Here is a 19,363-nt window from a genome sequence, read left to right as displayed (position 1 = left end):
GTTTGCAGTAGTTTTTAGGGTCTAATGATGGTCCTAACTCAATTGCTTTTTTTTTTCGAAATTTTTGAAAGAAAATGCTTTTTGATTTTGGGTGATTTTTGTTTTTTGTGCCTTACTGCTTTCTTAGCCCAGTTTAAGTATGTGCATTATATTTGCAGTGGTTTTTAGGGTCTAATGATGGTCCTAACTCAATTTTTTTTTTCAAAATTTTTGAAAAAAAAATGCCTTGTTATAGCCTTACTTTTGATTTTGGGTGATTTTTGTCATTTTTTGTGCCTTAGTACTTTCTTAGCCCTGTTTAAGTATGTGCATTATATTTGCAGTGGTTTTTAGGGTCTAATGATGGTCCTAACTCAATTTTTTTTTTTTTAAATTTTTGAAAAAAAAATGCCTTGCTATAGCTTCTTCACATTTATTTTCTTGTGTGATTCTGTGATTGTGCACGAGACAATGAAACATGGTTGTGTGTTTTTTTATATAAATATAAACTCTTTATTAAATCTAATGTTGTGCAAAGCCAGTGGAAAGAAATGTTGGAGTCCGTTTCTAGATTGGACTTAGCGTTAGCCGCTGCTTCTGCGTTAGCTCTGGATGCCAAACGTCTACGATGAAGATGAGTCGTAAACTGTCGGCGTCCTGCCACACCTCGTGTTCAAAGGAATCATCAAAGATCAACACTTTTCCTTCTTCCCATTCCCTGAGGAAGGAAAAGATCACCTTTACAAACTTACATCATACAGAAGGACTTCACTAAAGTGGGCTTCACACAGCATGACTTTTAAATTAAAATGAGACACCTGTTCTAATGAGTGTGTGTGTGACCTGGTGGTGTTGGTGCAACGGATCCTACAGCCGTGCGCAGGGATTACCAAACCCAGGTGGATCCTCAGTCTACAGTTTGTTGGTCCCGTGTGGGGCCAAACGTGCGTTCCTGGCTGCATGATGGAGAACTTGATCTGTAGAGTAGAGCGGAGGTTATTGATCTGTGCTGTGATTGGCTCACAGCGTGTCTGTGTGTGTGTACCTGTCCTCTCTTACAGCCCGTGGCCTCTGGGTGGCGCTCCAGCAGAGAGCAGCTCTTTGGGGCACTTTGACAGGAAGCAGAGTTTCTCCTTCCTGTCAAACACAAGAAAGAAGCACACATTCAACAAATTTAAAAAAAATGCAATTACAGTTACAGTTATAATTACGTCATACATGTAATTATCAATTCTGGGATTACAATTCTAGTTGACCCTAACCCCTGTGTGTACGTACGTGTACACACACACACACAGTTGTGTACCTTGCTGCCACAGTGTGTACTGGTTCCACTCTCCTTTCTCCCTCAGGTTTTCTTCCTCTGGGAGGAAAAGTCCAGTTTTCTGGTCTATGACGGCTAACGCTTCGTCTCTGAACGTCTTCCAGTTCCTCTCCAGCATCTGAAACACACAAACCAAGAGTTGGAGCTTCGTTTAAACACAGGTACTGTGTGTAATCTCACCTTAACCAGGTCTGTGTATCCGGTCTCTGACGGCGTCCACCAGGGCTGAGCCTTCAGTCCCTTCACGTTGTACAACGAGCGCTGCCACACCGACGCAAAGTGTCCACGTTTGAATCCTCTCTCATACCACTGGTACGCCTGGAAACAAAGCACCGGTACTACTGTCAAATACTTGTGAATATTAACATTTAATAATAATAAATGAAGCATTAGTGCGACTCACGCTGTCGTCTCCCATGCGCTGCAGAGCGTCTCCGAGCTGGAAGTAGAAGCGTCCGTCGTCGGTGCCGGGATGTCCGGACTCCAGGCCGTCCTGGAGGTGGAGAATCAGTGATTGATAAGTTCTATTAACGATGCTAATGCTAATGAGGAAACGGCCCCACCTTCAGGAAGGGAATGCTCTCTGCGATCTGGTTCTCAGACTTTAGGATGAAGCCGTAGTGAACTTTAGCAAAACCGTTGTTTGGGTCCAGAGAGAGAACCTGCAGGGGGGCGGAGCATAGACGTGTCAGTCATTGAGGGCTGCGTTACACTAAGCTAAGTTAGCGTCACCTCTTCGTAGAGCTTCTTAGCTCCCTGGTTGTCGTTGATGAGTAGGTGGGCCACGCCCAGCTCATTCTTCAGACTAACATCATCTGGAAAAACCTGCAGCAGCTTCTTCAGCGTCTTCACGGACCCAGTCATTCGCCCTGTGGGGGCGGAGCTTAGGTTAGACAGCTGAGTTTAGGGGCAGAGTCTAGCCAAAGATGTGTGTGTGTTACCCAGGAACTGCTGCCTCTCAGCTCGTCTCTTTAGCGCCGCCCTCAGGAGGTCAGAGGTCACGTCAGGAACATCCGACACTTCTCCATAAGTATTGATGGCTTTCTGAAGAAGGTCGTTACTACGAAGCTTCTCAGCCAGGTCGTCCTCAGACTGACACACACACACACACACACTTACATTAAAACCTATATTATCATTGATTATGAAGCCTAACAATATAACCAATAGATAGGAAATAAATTAGATGATAGATATTTGTTTTTAGTGTATTTTACAGCTGATTTAGGACCTGTTAGAGATGCTAACACAAGAGGAAGTTTAACTTTTAATACGTTATTTAGTTCAGGTTCAGTAATTGTGATCAATTGTAATTGACTTTCTGATGATAAAAAATGAATGTAATTTAATTGTAATTGAATATGTAATTGACCCCCACCCTGGTAGTTCTATAGTAGTAATAATAATAATGCATCAATTTTATATAGCGCTTTCTCATAGACAATCAAAGTCGCTTTTACAGAATTGAGTCACTATTCTTTCACTCCACACTTAGTGGTGGTAAACTACGAACGTAGCCACAGCTGCCCTGGGGCAGACTGACGGAAGCGAGGCTGCCAAAGTTCGCCATCGGCCCCTCCGACCACCACCAACACTCACTCACACACTACATTCATACGAGGCAATGTGGGTGAAGTGCCTTGCCCAAGGACACAATGACAGATACCACTGTGGTACCTGGAATTCTCAGTGGTCTCCCATCCAACTACTAACCAGGCCCAGACATGCTTAGCTTCCGAGATCTAACGGGATCGAGCAATGACAGGCTGGTGTGGCCACTGATGTAGTACCTGGGCTTTCCCGTAGCGTGCTCGAGGACTCAGTGGATTCTGCTGAACCAAAGTCTCAAATGCTCTGAGAGCTTCCTCCAGCTTTCCCTGAGAGGAGACAGGACACAGAGGTCTATGTGAAGACATTTACAGGAAGTCTCTGTGGGGACAACGTTTACCTTCTTGCGGAGCTTCTCTGCTGCGTCGATGTCTGCTTTAATCTTCTTGTCCAGTTTATTCAGCAGCTTTGGTTTCTTCTGCTTCACTGAAACAAAAACAACAACTGTCTGTGTTCCCGCTGTGTGTGTGTGTGTGTGTGTTACCTTTTTCTCTTTCCTCCACAGGTAAGTCAGCTGACTCCTCCTTAGCTCCGCCCTCTACATCCTCTGGAGCGTCAGCCTTTGAATCTGAAGCATGAACCAATCATTAGAGATCAGAAGGTGTTTCACTAAAGGTGAATCCAAACATCCAGGATATCAGGATTAGCCAGGCTAAGGCTTATCGTGGTTTTCTGAAGGATCCTACCTGCTTCCTGGGTCACTTTGGAGCTGGTCTGAGGTCCAGACTCACCTGACAACAAACAAACCAACAAATCATAAAGGGGCTATACGATGAAGCTAGCTAGATTAGTATATCCAGGATATCTTTGTGTTAGCGGGCTTCACCTAACCAACATTCAGACAGTGCTCTGATCAGTTAAACTTTATTACATCCATGCATACGTAGACACAGACTTCATCAGCTGACTGTAGATCAGTCCATCAGATATAAATCTATATCTTTCCTAAATGATGTCATCGGTAAATGAAAGGATTGATTAATCCATTAATAATTTTCTTTCCTAAACGCAGCTGTCAGATCTGCACCAACCAGGATCATCTATCAATGAACAGGTCATTTTCTATGATAACTGATTGGTCAGGAGGCGGGACTTTAGCACGCGCTAAGATCCTTGCCAGAACAAAACCTGGTCCTAATCAGGCTAGTCGTTCAGCCTAAGTTACCATGGTGATTTAGCTCCGTAAGACGTAAGCAAGCTTCTTGTCCAACACACACTGATTAAATCCTGGAAGTTAGCCAGATAAGAGCTAATCTAGCTTTGTAGTACAGTCCCTAAATGTAGGAAGTGTTATTGTTGGGTTTCAAAGTAAAACTCAAACTCACCATCTGTCAGCGCTGATGAATGAGGCTCTACTAGGACTGTAACACACACACACACACACCCTCTCAGACAAACATTACAAAGACAACACAACCGTGTCACATGACCACAGTCTGACCTCCAGTGGAGTCGATGATGTCTGTAAACAACACACAGTGTTAGTGTTTCATCAACGACGTGTACACAACTGAACATCAAACTGATGGAAACACATTTAAAGCTACAAGTCACTTTTTAAAGTTACATTTCATTGTCTTTCCTTAATTTAAAGTATCTGCTTAAATCTTATAATAATTATATTTTTTGCATATGTATTTTTCTTTTCTAAACTATTTTACTTCCTGTTTAAAAGGTGAATCTAGTGATAAAGGAGACATTTTATTCCTTTTAATAACTTTTTCTGTTTCAGAAACTTCACTCTGTGAAAAAACGTGTGAATCAGTTAAAAACCTTAAATGAAATTTGGGAAAATTTAGAAAATAAAATAAAATCTGAGGTCTGTGTGGTTCATTATCCTCCTGACTTTAGTCCTAATCTGGTTCACATCATGTTAGAAAGAGATCAGATCAGATTATTTTTGTGATCAGAACGTTAAACTGACCGTGAGAAGATGAGTCGTCCTCAGGATCATCTGCAATAAACACATCCAATTCAAATACAGATAAACTATTTCATCCTCATACATGCAACAATAAACAATACTGCTCGTGTTTCATTATACATTAAACACTTAAAATGTGTGTACCTGTATATTTTATTATTCTAATCCGTTCTGTATTTTAACAGTTTTTAAAGACAAATAGATAATAAATTATGGAGACAGTAAATATCTTCCTTTTTAAATCTTTGAGGGTTTCCAATCATCTTTACAACATCTAATATGATTAATAATAATACCACTGACTAAGACCTTTTGTTAAATCATAACATTATTAAATAAACTGACCTGGTATAAAGTCGTCTTCAACCAGAGGAAGAGGAACAGCAGCTGCAGACGAAACAAACACCAAAATAAAACATAAATCTTAACGAGAACCAGAGATTTTCTACAGGGTGACTACAGGTAGGAACACGTTATAATTAAGACTTTTTAATACCACCTTAAAGAATATTTAAGACCAAACTTATGATGGAATTACAGACCAAAGTGAAAATATTTTATTTCACAATTAAAGGCAGTGACATCAGTTAATAATGTAGAATACGGAAAAAGGAAAATAAAATTTAAATGTGTTTATTAATGTAAAAAAAATCAACATTGTCCTAAATGATATTTATTGTCACAATTCTCACAACATTTATTATCATTGGACAATAAACCTCAAACCAAACGAGCTTTTATCAGATCCGTCACCGTTTAACGCCATATGTGAAGTTTTGATCTAAAATGAGACCTTCTAAGAACATGTAGCTAAACTGGGTTTTCAAACAAAAAGGCCGTGTTAGCTAGCAAGGAGGCAGCACTTATTGTGTCACGTGATCTACATGATGGAGTGAGATGGAACGTTCAGTCCGTGCTAGACGTGACTAAAGCACATTTATTATTTTTAGTTTTTACGACACGACAACGGTACAACCTCTCAGACACAGATCTGTTTCTTTACAAAGAATGACAACTTACAAAAGTGTACAGAGACTTCCACATGGTTCCAAGAAAGAAGAGACAAAAAGCTAAATAATATTTTTTCTTTTTAAACTCAAGCAAAGTACAGTCCTCATTATGACACGTGATAAATGGCCTCCATATAGTTTCAAACAAGTCATGTTTTTCCTTTCAGGAGATATAGAATCTGTTCCAGTGGTAGAACTGTCAACATCTGTTTAGCACATTGTCCAATACTGGGAGCTCTACAGCTTTTCCAGTTTGACTTGTAGTGGTTTACCCTTGTTAATGAGCAACCGTTCACATTTAGTGTATTTGGGATAAATTTCCAAAATAAAAAGTTAAGCCTATGGAGATAATGACTTTTAAAGTTTTGGGAACTGTTTCCTAAAATGAATGAATTACTCAGTGGAACCTTTTCTTTGTATTTAAGACAATTTAATGCTTTTCAAGGCCTTTTATTTGTAAAAAAAAAAAAAAATAGACATTTAAGACTTTTTAGGGACCTGCAGTCACCCTGTACAAAGAAAATAGAATTGATTTAAAAAACTAGAATGTTGGAAGCTAGTTTTAATTTAAACTTAAACTACACTACATTGGTCTGTGTTCAGCATAAACAAGAAGAACTAACCTTGTATTTCAGCCTCTAAATCCACAGATCTAGAGTCTGTTGGACACAGAGAGATTATAAACCATCATAAAAATCTATAATATTTACTGCAACAATCTAAAGGTTTAACTCTGGAATTAAATTATGACGACAGACAGCTAGGGTCGGTTCATTAAAGTTATATAACAGAGAAAAAAAACATAAAGAATCATGTGAGATTAAGAAAAAGTTTAACACTTGTACACTAATAACCTAGAAAACAGATGTTTCTCACAGGGACAGCCCAACGGTATCTCTGTCAAACTAAAAAACAACAGTAAATGAATATATCAAGAGTTCAGAGACACGTAGGAAGTTAGAACGGTTTTATGAAAAATAAGGACAGAGTTAAGAATAGAAAAATTAAAGTAGAGTTTAACACATTAAAATCCTGTAATAACTGATGTTTTTCACGTACCTGTCTCATGGACAGCAGAAGGGTTTTTATCTGAAACTATAAACAACAAAGTTAAACAAAGATCACATTAAATAATTCATCTGAGTGAGACGTGTAACAAACATTTTAATCTAATTAATCACAAGTATTTCTGTATTATACCATTATTTACCATAACCTACAATGGAAAGAATAAATTCAGCGTTGTAAGTAATATTTAAATTGATTTGAAAACATTTATGGGTGAAGAACAAGCGAGAAAAAAGAAATAAACATTGTTTTGTTGCAGTTCTTTGTGTATTTTACTATAACCGTACCTCCCAGTTTGGGTGCTTGTCACATTTTTTACATTTATAATCTCTTTAATCACTTTAAAAGTCACTGTAATTATCTCAAAAAAATATTTTTTCAGATTGTACCCATTTTTTTGCCGTACTAAAACCATACTTCTATTTTGAGTCTTTATTTTCTCAGCGTTTGATTGTAATTATTTTTTAAATATTTTCATTCACACAAAGTCAGTGGAAAGAATTTTAGAGTCAGTTTTTAAATTGGACAAGTTAGACAAAGTTCACACTAAATCATTTATTTCAATAAAATCTGAGTCACTCACATTTAAGAAAATATTTAAGTCAAATGTGTAACAAACCAACCTTTTATTCTAATTAATCACAAGTACTGCTGTACATAATTCACTATTATTTCAGCGTTGTATGTAATATTTAAATTTGTTTGATAATCTAAATGTTTAAGCTTGACGAAATAAAAAATAAATGTTCTTTTGTTGCAGTTCTGTGTTTAAAAAGCTCAGTGAGAATTATCAGCTACATTAGTAGCATTATACAGTATAGACTGATAGCCTGGAGCGACTTCACTGTTTGGTGTAAAGTGACTTATGTACCAGTGAGACTAGTGTGGAATAAACTACCATAGTACGATGGTTAGTGTGAGTCCTCACCTGTTTCCTTCTCAGGTGGGTCTGTACGGAGGGGGGGCGTGTCCTTTAGACCTGTTTACACATCAACAAACATCCTGCAGCTTAGAGAAGCTACTACAACAGTTAGCTTCAAAATGAAATACACAACAGATACACACATTCATACCATACCATGCATTTAGTTAAAGTCTATAAGTGGAACCAATAACATGGCTCCACCCATTTACCGTTTGACCTTGGTCAGCCAGCGCTGCTACATGCTAAGCTAAGCAAAACATAATTACTGACCTCTTATTTTACATTTCAGAGCATAAAACAAGTTTTACTCACTTTACCAATGACCTGCACAGAATGTGTCAACATTTATAAACATGTTTTTATCAGTCTGACAAGTTTGAACCAAATAGTGGATTTAATAATATAGCCCCGCCCCTTTGAACATATTCTGCCAGTGGTACTACATGCTAAGCTAACCAAACATGTGGGGCTGGTGGCTACATGCTAAGCTAACCAAACATGTAGGACTAGAACAATTACTCTCTGCAACATGTGGAACACAAAGTTCAAGTTTTCTTCGGAGAATATAAAACAGTCAATGCACAGACGGTTAAAAAAGCCCTAAAAGATGTGGATGAGATGTTTTTTCCATCTTTGGATGTTAATGCGTCTTCTTGGATGATTTGGATCATGTTTGTACATTAAGAAACTTTATATGTCTGTGACAAAGGACAGGAAGATGATGAGTTGGAGACCAAACAGCTGTTCACTGCACAGTGAATGCACAGATTTATTTCCTTCAGTTTGTTTATTTTCTCTCAAATGAATCAGAAACTACAAAATTTCCATTTCATTACAAAGTTTAAAATACTCCAAATTCTGGAGCTGAAGCTTCTCGTGTCACGTGGCACTGCCAGACGATCACACAATGAAACAAACACGGATATCAACTCCAAGCTCAAATTTACAATATTTTTACGCAAATAATATTTCACTAGTCGAATCATTTAATAATGAATTAAACTTCACAATAACATAAAAACACACATTTCAGCCCTAAAGGAAGCCCTCATCTTCTACAATGCTGCTGCCACTCTGAGGGAAATCTGTAACTGATTATAAAATATTCCAGGGCAGAATATTTTTGTTAGTTGTTTCTTATTAAGAGTAAAATCTATAGCACCCTCTAGTGGTGGCCATAAGAAGATAAATGCAGGAAAATGGATAATTAAGTTGAGAAACATAAATTTACTTTTCAGCACAAACTACTAAATATCCTTTAAAAGTCACATTTATTTCTCTACAATTAGAATGGTATAGCATACTTATTATAGCATAATAAATACATATTTATCATATAACTAATATAATAATTATGACATATATATAATATAATATATAATATATAATATATTATCATTAATAATTAGAAAATGTGGTTATTTATTTGACTTCATTCACTACCTACCTTATTCCTGGAGGTGCTACTGTTGATCCTGCATGATGGAAAGAGATTTTCTTTCTAAATAAATGTAAAATACTGTATTGTTGTTGTATAAAGCCACGTTAGTCAAAGGTAAATATAGCTAGGTATCAAACTTATGGCGCCAACTAGAGGTCAGGTAATTTACAACAAAACGTGAAAGAAATTATCTATATTAAATGAAGAAAGATTTAGGTAATTACCGACTAGCACCAGAACTTTAAAAGTTTTCAGAAGTTTAACTTTCGTGATGAAAAGAAATCAACTTTTAACTTCACAGTAAATGTTTATGCAGATAAACTCGTAGAGCTAAAACGTGCGTTTACCCTTGAAGCGCATGAAAATCAACGTTAAGACGAGTCTGTAAATATTGTCAGTGTGAAGGAAACCATAGAAAGACATTCTAACATAATCAAATCCAACAGACATCAACAGGTTTTGGAGTTTGTAATGATAATTTTTCTCGTTTGACCAAATAAAGAAGAAACTTTCATTTAGGTGTCGAAAGCCAAAATAAGAAATTTGTGACATTCACGATGTAGCCATTTTGTTATTTTTTCCCTCCCTCCTTCTGTCTTCTGATCGCTGCCACGTTTGGTTGATTGGGTTTGGTTGAAGCGGTCGTTGCTCTGGGCTGAGTGACGTTGGTTCTGTTTCTCTCTCTGACCATCCTTTCTCTCTCCAGCCTCTCTCTTTCTTTCCTCGCTGCCATTTCCTTCTCTGTCCGTTCCTTCTCTAACCTTGCCTGAGCGATTCTTGCCTTTTCCCTGGTGAGGCGCTCTTTCTCCAGTTTCTCCCTCTCTTCGACAAGTCTTTTTCTCTCCAGAGCGACGCGCTCCCTCTCTAGTCTTTCTTTCTCCATCCTTTCTTTGACAAGTCTCTCCCTTTCCTTAGCGATTCGCTCTTTCTCAAGTCTCTCTCTCTCTGCCTTTTCTTTGGCAAGTCTATCTTTTTCAAGTCTTTCCTTAGCAAGTCGTTCCTTTTCTTGCCGTTCTTGTTCTGCCTTGACTTTGGCAATTCTTTCCTTCTCAATTCTCTCCCTCTCCTTGGCAATTCTCTCTTTTTCTACCTTTTCTTTAGCAAGTCTCTCCCTTTCCTTAGCAATCCGCTCCCTCTCTAGTCTTTCTTTCTCTGCCTTCTCTTTAACAAGTCTTTCCCTTTCCTTAGCAATACGTTCCCTCTCTAGTCTTTCTTTCTCTGCCTTCTCTTTAACAAGTCTTTCCCTTTCCTTAGCAATACGTTCCCTCTCTAGTCTTTCTTGTTCTACCTTTTCCCTCTCCAGTCTCTCTCTTTCCTTGGCGATGCGTTGTCTTTCAGCGTTTTCCCTGGCGATGCGTTGTCTTTCAGCGTTTTCCCTGGCGATGCGTTCCTGCTCCCGTTTTTCTCTTTCAGCTCTCTCTTTAGTGAGTCTTTCCCTCTCTCTGGCGATTCGTTCCATCTCAAGCCTTTCTTTCTCAACTTTTTCTCGAGCTATCCTTTCTTTTTCAAGCCTCTCCTTCTCTAATCTCTCCTGTTCTGCCTTCTCCTGTTCTAGTCTTGCCTTTTCTTTCGCTAATCTTTCCTTTTCGATTCGATCCCTTTCCTGTTGTTCTCTCTCCTTTCTTGCCTTTTCTTGCTCAAGTTGTTCCTTCTCCTCCTGAGCTTGCCTTTCTTTAGCCAGTCTTTCCATCTCTTCTTTCTTCTCACTGGCCATCTTTTCTTTTTCAGCTTTCTCTTTAGCTTCTCTCTCCATTCTCTCCTTTTCTGCTTTAATCCGTTCCATTTCTGCCTTTTCTTTTTCAATTCTTTCCTTCTCTAGCTTTTCTCTTTCTATCCTCTCCTTTTCCAACTTCTCTTCTTCTAACCTTTTCCTTTCTTTCTCCATCCTCTCCGTATCTTCCCGGAGTTTCTCCATTTCAGCCTCCAGTTCCTTTGCCTTCAGAGTCCACGCTGCCGTCTTATTCTCCTCCTCCTCTGCAAGGAAGGCTCTGATCTCTGCGAAGGCGATGCGAGCAATTCTCTTTGCCTCCATCTTTTCATGGATCATCCTTAGCTCCTCTTTCAGAACCGAGCGTAGCACGGCACCTCGAACGGGTCGGCCTGAATTTCAAGTTTAAATGAATTTAGGCACAAGAACAATTTGACGTGTATTGGCACAACTCGCAGCACAGCAACCAGGCAATTGTTCAAAATGATGGAACAGGGAGATGCAGGTGAGTACTTTGGGTAAAAAAAGAACAAAGACTAAGCCAGCCACGCCAAATCCATAAAAACTGCATTTTAAATAAAACCTCAACAACAGCAACCAAGTTATATCACATTAATAAGGGTTTAGTTTACACTAAAGAGAAGTATCAAAACCACAATGACAGGCCAATATTGTAGAAGTATTGTACATACACAAACCAGTTAAAGTCCAAATTAGTCAAAATCCAAACCAGTTAAAATAAAATAAACATGATGGTTTTTCTACCTTTGGTGGCATTTTTTCTGTTTACTGCTTCTTCTTTGTTGTCTGATACAAAACGGAGTTACGCTTTAGTCCATTACAACAGATGCAGGAGAAACAAACTCACAGCCAATGTCAAGAGTACTTATTTCAGTCATTCATTCACTAGTTAATAGCGGATTTGGGTCATAGTTTGACTCATCTTGCATTCATCTGCTTTAGTCTGCTTTCAGTCACTGACGTTAGTTTGGTGAATAATTTCAGTCAAACTGAGGAGACAAAATCAGTTCTGTACCTTCAGGAAACCTGACTTCTTCTTCATGGGACTTTATTTGGTTTTCCTCTGACATAAAAAGCACATTTTAAAAACTGAAAACCGCTGACACAACAAAAAAGAATGATAAACACATGCAGAGAAAATGCAGAGAAGCAGTCGACGTGAAAACACATTATATACAAGTCAATTAACATGGAAATATTGATATCTTATAAAAAGATCATTTTAGTATCTATAATCTGATATAAAGTTACTCTAACTTATTTCCATCTGTTTAAAGCTTTACGACATGTTTTTGATGTGATGTTCTTAGATTTAAAACATCTAATATTTACTATGAACAAATGTTGAATGAAAGCAGTGATAATGTTAAAAAAGCACTGGATTCTCCATTGTTTACAGGGAGGCTATTGCTAATGCTAACACTAATGTTAAAGCTAAAGTTAGGGCCAACTACACGTCACAGATCGTACCTTTGATCTTTGCTCTGCTTTTCAAAACTCCCCTTTCCACTGAGAGCACAAACAACTGTTAGCTGAGCTGATGCTACACAACACAGCAAACACACACCTAGCGTGCATGCGTAATACCTTTCTTCAGCCTCCTCACTGCGCGCTCCTTCACAGTGTTTTCATCTGAACTCACAGAAACAAACTTGTTAACGTCACTTTAATGAACTTTCATTAGTTAATTTTATTAGTCCTGGAACCAGTGCAACAGTAACTACACATGACGCGCAAACACCAGGGACGCACGATCACATGTTCAAGTTCTCCTTATCGTTCACCTGGAACGATTCCATGGAAATACAACACACAAAAAGCACTTCAAAAACACACAAGAGGACCACAAACCTATTTAAAAATGATGACAAAAACACACGCAAAAATTGTAAATTAAAAAAAATGACACAAAACAAAAAAAAAAATTACATTTTTTTTTTAAACCAATAAACAAAATCATACAGGACAACAAAATGTATTTCAAAAAAAAAAAAAAAAAAAAAAAAACACACACAAAGTAATAACAAAATTTTAAAAAAGACACCAAGACAACAAAAACACTAAATAGAAAAATACACAGTGCTCTATAAAGCTGACCAATGGTGAACCACAGGGCTCAGTGTTAGGACCCACTGTTTTTACTGACATCAGCAACGCTTCGACACATCTGTACGCTGATGAAACTGTTGTTTACTGTCCTGGTCTTTAACCTTCTCCAGTCCCAGTTATACGAGCTCCAACTGGCAGACTACAACCAGACTGTTTCCTAACGGGAGGACTGAAGGTGTTCCCCTTACTTTGTGGACTATTTGTTTCATGAGCACACCTTATCATAGACGATGGTATCGTCAGCGTATAAAGAAAGAACACATTCTTCAAAGCAAACCAAGAATAGAAATCCCAGTGTTGTCTAAGATTGAAATTGTTTGATGTCTTTTTATCACTGCTTCTACAACCACTAGAGGGAGTAGTTTCCTTTCTTCTTAAAAACAGTTCAGTGCTCCCTCACTCGTCCTATTGACCGTTATCTGAGGACGACTCGCTCTTCTTCTCCTCCTCCTCTGAAGAGGAAACTACGTCACGGAAGAAGGTGAAGAAGGCTTTGATCCAATCAGAGTCGTCCTCTGCTAAAACACTAAGAACCTCCTCGAGCGACTCGACTTTCATGCTATCGCTGCCGTCTTTACTCAATCCTGACGGGAAGAGAGGAGGAAAAAAGAAGGGATGGAATGTTGAGAAAAGAAGGGAATGTAGAGAGGAATAATGTGGAAATGAAAATAAAAAGTTAAAGGAGAAGAGAAGAAATGAATTTTAGACGAAGTCGACAACATGCTGTTATCAACAAATAAATACGAATGTGGAAACCAATAACGACAGTTTTTCACATAAGTTTAATAGGATAATTTGAACCAATAGGCGAACCTGAAAACATAGCCCCGCCCTTTTTTACCCTTATTGTCTTTAATGAGGTTTTAGACGCACAATACTGCACAACGTAGAAAGAGAGTAAAACTTTTTCTAAGCTCTGAAACATCAAAAGGATGGCGTTTGGAAGAAATATGAACGAACCACGGCACAGAGTGTCAAAAATGGTCTGATTGGTTCTTTCAGAGATACCGACACGTGACTGGAGGGAAATGACTCACCAAGCAGAACTTTGGCATCGTCCACGTCAAAGTCTCCGTCTCCATCTGCATCGTACGCCGTCAGTTTACCTGAGAGAGAGGGTTTTCATATAATTTTTCACACAGGGCCAACAGCATTATATAAAGAAATGCATAATAAGAAGAAAAAGAGAAACATGTAAACACAAAAAAGTTCACACACAAGATGTCGAGAATATGAGGTTGTGCTGAGTCCTGAGAGGAGGAGCCTAAATAGTTTGTGTGCTCGGTCGGCGGAGCTTAACCTTAATATATTCTCTGAGTCTCATTATTGGAGAAGAAGAGATGCAGATATAGATAGAGAAGGAAAAGAAGATAGAAGAACAACAACAAAGAGCCGTCATTAAACGCCGTCTCTCACCGATGACGCTTTCATAGTCGACGACGCCAAAGTAAACGACGGCCACTGAACTCCACACTCCGAGCAGAGCCAGGACCAAGAACCAGGAGAACACAGAGAACTTTGGAAGAGACTCAGACTTGTTGGACTCGGGCTTCTTTGGCTTGGTTGGCTCCGCCTTTGTTTCCGACTTCAACTCTGAAACAGGAAGTTCAAGTTAAATATCAAACAACACCATGAAGACCAAAAAACCATCACATCATCAACACACACACACACACGTTTTATAGTGAAAACCCCACACGGGATGCAGAGCTTTGATTGTGAAAACCACACATAGGAAACAGAGCTTTTATTTTGAAAAGAAACCCACAGGATGCAGTCAAACAAAAATTCACAGCAAATGGTTGTCCTCTTTACCCGTTTCTGTGACAACAGGCTCTGTTTCTTCCTGTTCGTCTCCTGAAACGACCCAACAGGTGAGATCTGATCCAGATGGAACTAAAGTTCTCAGCTGAGGTTCCTACCTTCCTCCTTCGTCAGTGAGTCTTCTTCTTCTTCTTCCTCCTCCTCTTCCTCAGCATGGAGCTGCTCTACAGGAAGTACGGAGGAGCCGCAACGTCCCAAACGCTGCATTATCACCTTGTCCACGGTACAAAAACTTTCCTCAAGAATCCAAACAGGGAAACTTTGACCATTGACGACGTTGAAACATTCAGACGATCATCAAGTCTGAATGTGAAGAAGCTCCACCCCCTTTGTCAACCCGATACCCTCTATTATTAGAGTTGACAAAACCTCGGAGGACACACATTGACCTTCATACCACTCTGTGTGTGTGTGTGTGTGTGTGTGTGTGTGTGTGTGTGTGTGTGTGTGTCTCATGAACGGTGTTTTAAATCACCTGGAGATCATGTTCTCTGCTGAATGAGTCTTTGGTGTTAGCTTCACAATCATTCACTAGATGAGACCTGCTGATCGTGTTTCAGCAGAAAAATGTTGATCATTGTGTGTGTGTGTGTGTGCGTATTGTTGTTGTTACAGTTAGGTTCAGGTCACCATTAATTTTTTTTTTTTTTTTAAAACAAGCTGAAATTACAAAATGAAATGGAATAAAGCTTCACATGAATGTTGTGGAAAAATAACATTTGTTTTGGCAAACGGGTGGTGAAAGAGACGCAAATGTCAGAATAATAATCTTGTGTATATATATATATGTGTTTTTAAACAAACTATTGTAACAGCTCCTACAGTTGGAAAAGTCAATTCTGGTACAAAATGTGTTGTAATATGAGGCGATATGACAGAAAAAAATCACACATTTCCAACATATTTTTTACTGTAAAATAGGAGGGCTAATGTTAGCTTTAGCAAGTTTAACAAACGGCTGGACGTCAAATAAATACAAAAAAACAACATATATTCACATTTTATTTTGTTGTTACCAGCTCTGTTTGGACTTTCATTATTTTACCTTTTTAAGTTTGTTTTCAGTAAAAGCAGCTTTGTAGCTGTTTAAACCTCATCACCTCCTGTAGCAAAGCAGGTTAGCTCCAGCTTTTTAAGTTACCGTACTGATTTACAAAGTGTTTTTGTGTACTGCTGATGAAAACCACTCACAATATAAGTTTGTATCAGTTAATTTTTTATTTTATTTTTATTGTGATTACAAATAATGATGTTTTGTGTTGAAAATATAAACTATATTAAAATTATGTTTTGTGTCTGTGTTATTTTTTAATAACACGCTGTCAGAGCTCAACAGGGTCACTTTCACAGGTGTGAAGATTCAAGCAGGTGCATTACAATAGGAAATCAAAATATGAGCTTAGAAATAGAAAAAAAAATCGTGAATCATCGGAATTTTTTTTTAAAATCGTTAGTTGTTGCTCTACAAATTTCCTGCACAATCTTGTGCTACTTATATTCAGCACGTGCCTTTAATATATACCAGTAGATTATAAATATGAAATGATTAATAATAATTAACTCCATTAACTGTATTGAGCACGTTTGGTACGATTTTGTGAGGTTCAATATCTAGAAATGAACTGATCAAATTGAAACAAAATAAATTGTCAAACTGAATTAGGGAAAATATGAAATTCTGAGGCTCCAACGATGAACGATGATTATCAGTCCCATGACTTTGTTTTTGTAAGCTCTCCCCTTCAAAATAAAATAAAAGAACGAAGTCCTAACCCTCCCTACAACACAATATCATTATTTATTACTTCAGTTTCTAATGTTGTACTACATGAATCTGTGTAGTATAACATTAGAAAGGTGGTCATAATATTATGGCTGGTTAAGATGGATTTTAATACAAAAAAGTCAAAAAACTCCTTTATTCTTCATTAATGATGATGAAGCTAAGCTTTAATCAGGTTAATTAATTAAAAAAAAACATGAATTAAAGATATTTCACGTAAAAACTTGCTTTTAAACTATTTTGTTTTTTGTTAGCTTAGCATCTTGACAGCACTATGCTAACTAGTCCCAGAGGTTCAAACTGTTCATTTAGAGTCCAACAAGACATAAATAATCTGATTTATCTTAAATACATACGGAAATATGTTCGAGACAGAACGTTAACCAGATTCCTTTAAAATATACTAAACTTTACATCAGATTCTGCTTTAGGAGGAAACTCTGCACCACAGACAATAAAAGCAGACATATGTGTATTTGTTACGGTACTAGCAACACAAAGAAACATCTGTTCATTTGGTGAAATCAGGAAATAAAACTAAGAAACTGACGCAGATTTGAGGAAACCTAGCTAGCTACTAGCACTGTTACAGTCAGCTGATCAATAACTGGGATTTAAATGTTTCATATTGTGTTACAATGTAACACGTATTAAGAATTGAGTTCAGACAAATCCCCAAACATCACGTGTGTCTGAAAACCAATCACACGTTTTCATCAGCGAACAATAATGTTTAACTTCACAGAAAACCAGTGGAGTTTTGCACAGACACGACAGGGAATCCAGTAAAAACCGGTACTGACCTTTTTTTGAGGAGCTTTTGTGGTTCCTTCTCGGCGGCATTGTTTCGTATCTCCTCCGATAGATTTCCCAGTGATAAACAGACAAATGAATGCGGTAATTAACCACTAATTATCAGAAAAACAGAGGGAGGAGAACATTAGGAGACAGTAATCACGTCTACACTTGGAGACAGAAGTGGTCCTTGGTAACCGGTGATTGACAGGCTAACCTGACCATTCAGAGCATTGAAGGAGAAAAAGAGGCGGAACTAAAGGCGGCCTTTCCTGATTCTCCACCAATCAGGCTGCGGATCAGCGCCGCTGTCGTCATTTTGAATAAAGAGCGTAAAAACGTGGCAGAAAATGAGAAGTTAACGCGTTTTGGGCGGAGATAAGAAAAAACAACACTTTGTCCTTTCAGCTCTTATTTTACAATTTAGCAATTTATTTATCTACATACTCTAAATTACATTGTTGTTTTATTTTTATGTTGTTTTTAATGAATAAATAAACAAACAAAAGAATAAATACATTCATAATTAATTAAAAAATAACTTCTGGTCCTCTGTTATCAGTTTCCTCTGTTTCTCCAACCGAAACTCGGCCTAGAAATATATCGTAGCCATTTATATGTTTTATTTATCAATCAATAAAAAAAAACATGAAAAGAATGTTAAAATTATTGTGAAAGCAGTATTACCTTCTATTTTTTGTATAAAACAAATTATCTCAGCTTTAACTTTTTAATTTTCTGAATTTCTTTGTAGAAATTGTTTGATAGTTGCAGTTTATCTTTTACAAAAAGTGCTTGAATCATTTTTAAATCATAATCAGATTTGGAGAAGACAGAATTCATGGCAACATTAAAATAATTTATTATTCAGATCCTTTCATTTTTTTAAATCTTTTTTCAGTTTATAGTAGGGCGGGTTAAAACTTGCAAACAATGATAATGAATCACTTTTCCCTTTAAAAAAATATCCATTAAATATTTCTATTGTAATTAATTAATTTATTGTTTTGACATAAAAGTAGTTTTCAATATTATTCTTATTCAAATATAATTTATAATATATCTACAATATATTATTTAATGATAATAAATATAACATTTCTGTATTATGATTAAATATAGTTTTGCTAAATTTAAAAAGAGTTTAATTAGTTGATTCTGATTCTCATTAAATGTTTAAACATTAGTCTGTAATGACAGGTCATATCCTGAGGGGGTCACTGTTGTTCCACCTCAGAAGGACTGGCTAAAAGCTCTGAACCACCAGTTTGTTACTGGCCTGGATCTGGTTTGGAACCAGTTCTTTGATTCAGGATGTAACTGGTTATTGTGTTTTTGAGTCCTGGTCTGTGGTTCAGACTGCCTCTGGTACTAGATCTAGTTTTTGTTTTAGGAAAACGCTCACAGTGTTTCATTGGTCGTGTTTCTAGTCTTTAAGTCTTGGTCTCAAACGAAGCTGCTCTGAACATAGACACACACACACACATAACACATATAACACACACACACACATAACACACACACTGGGATGTTTCAGGTCTTTTCTTTATTACAGGAGGCTTGTTTTATATACAGACACGTATTTGCAAAATACTAAAAAGTATTTCAACATAAAGTACTAAAAGTATATATTCATATATATATATCTGTGATTATTGATCATAGAACAGTAATAATAATAATTATTATTATTGATGTGGCTGACTGAGGCACGGCCTCCGTTACACAAAGGTTTCACCGTCGCAGCCAATCCAAACACACGCTCAGGGTGGGAAGCTCCGATACGTTGGCAGATCAACGCAATCGGCCAATTACCAAAGAAATAAAGAAAAGACGTTGATCAT

General features: G+C 37.5%; 1 protein-coding gene and 1 pseudogene across 10 annotated transcripts; both read right to left on the bottom strand.

Moving 5' to 3' along the window:
• Positions 1-464: 464 nt before the first annotated feature.
• Positions 465-17,723, bottom strand: unm_hu7910 (un-named hu7910). 10 transcript variants are annotated; one of them, XM_028441452.1, is made up of 24 exons: positions 15,040-15,339; positions 14,933-14,974; positions 14,534-14,710; positions 14,155-14,223; positions 7,842-7,892; positions 6,905-6,940; positions 6,469-6,504; positions 5,181-5,222; positions 4,836-4,865; positions 4,353-4,373; positions 4,237-4,272; positions 3,598-3,642; positions 3,396-3,479; positions 3,252-3,337; positions 3,094-3,180; positions 2,245-2,395; positions 2,036-2,172; positions 1,867-1,965; positions 1,707-1,796; positions 1,484-1,621; positions 1,286-1,421; positions 1,025-1,116; positions 823-956; positions 465-697 (listed from the first exon to the last, which is right to left on the bottom strand). In XM_028441452.1, the coding sequence occupies exons 1-24, from the start codon at positions 15,146-15,148 to the stop codon at positions 547-549; spliced, it is 2,079 nt and encodes a 692-aa protein (XP_028297253.1). In that variant the 5' UTR covers positions 15,149-15,339; the 3' UTR covers positions 465-546. The 10 variants fall into 10 exon arrangements, with proteins under 10 accessions (XP_028297253.1, XP_028297258.1, XP_028297259.1 ...); XM_028441457.1 differs by lacking the exon at positions 6,469-6,504; XM_028441458.1 differs by lacking the exons at positions 465-697; positions 823-956; positions 1,025-1,116; ... (15 more) ...; positions 6,905-6,940; positions 7,842-7,892 and adding exons at positions 8,607-10,435; positions 10,502-11,379; positions 11,753-11,794; ... (1 more) ...; positions 12,479-12,517; positions 12,596-12,640 and having other exon boundaries at positions 15,040-15,313.
• On the bottom strand, positions 2,969-3,086 carry LOC114459095 (uncharacterized; annotated as a pseudogene).
• Positions 17,724-19,363: the final 1,640 nt, after the last annotated feature.

This window comes from Gouania willdenowi, unplaced genomic scaffold (genome assembly GCF_900634775.1).
Source record: "Gouania willdenowi unplaced genomic scaffold, fGouWil2.1 scaffold_25_arrow_ctg1, whole genome shotgun sequence".
Classification (NCBI taxonomy): Eukaryota; Metazoa; Chordata; class Actinopteri; order Blenniiformes; family Gobiesocidae; genus Gouania; species Gouania willdenowi.
Note: the sequence above shows the minus strand (reverse complement) of the source record. Positions and strands in the feature narration are given on the sequence as shown.

Coding starts and splice junctions, on each gene's coding strand:
- unm_hu7910 (XM_028441450.1), bottom strand. CDS start 15,148: ATGCAGCGTTTGGGACGTTGCGGCTCCTCCGTACTTCCTGTAGAGCAG. Junction 14,975..15,039: donor CTCACTGACGAAGGAGGAAG/GTAGGAACCTCA, acceptor GGGTCGTTTCAG/GAGACGAACAGGAAGAAACA. Junction 14,711..14,932: donor GCCTGTTGTCACAGAAACGG/GTAAAGAGGACA, acceptor TTCCTGTTTCAG/AGTTGAAGTCGGAAACAAAG.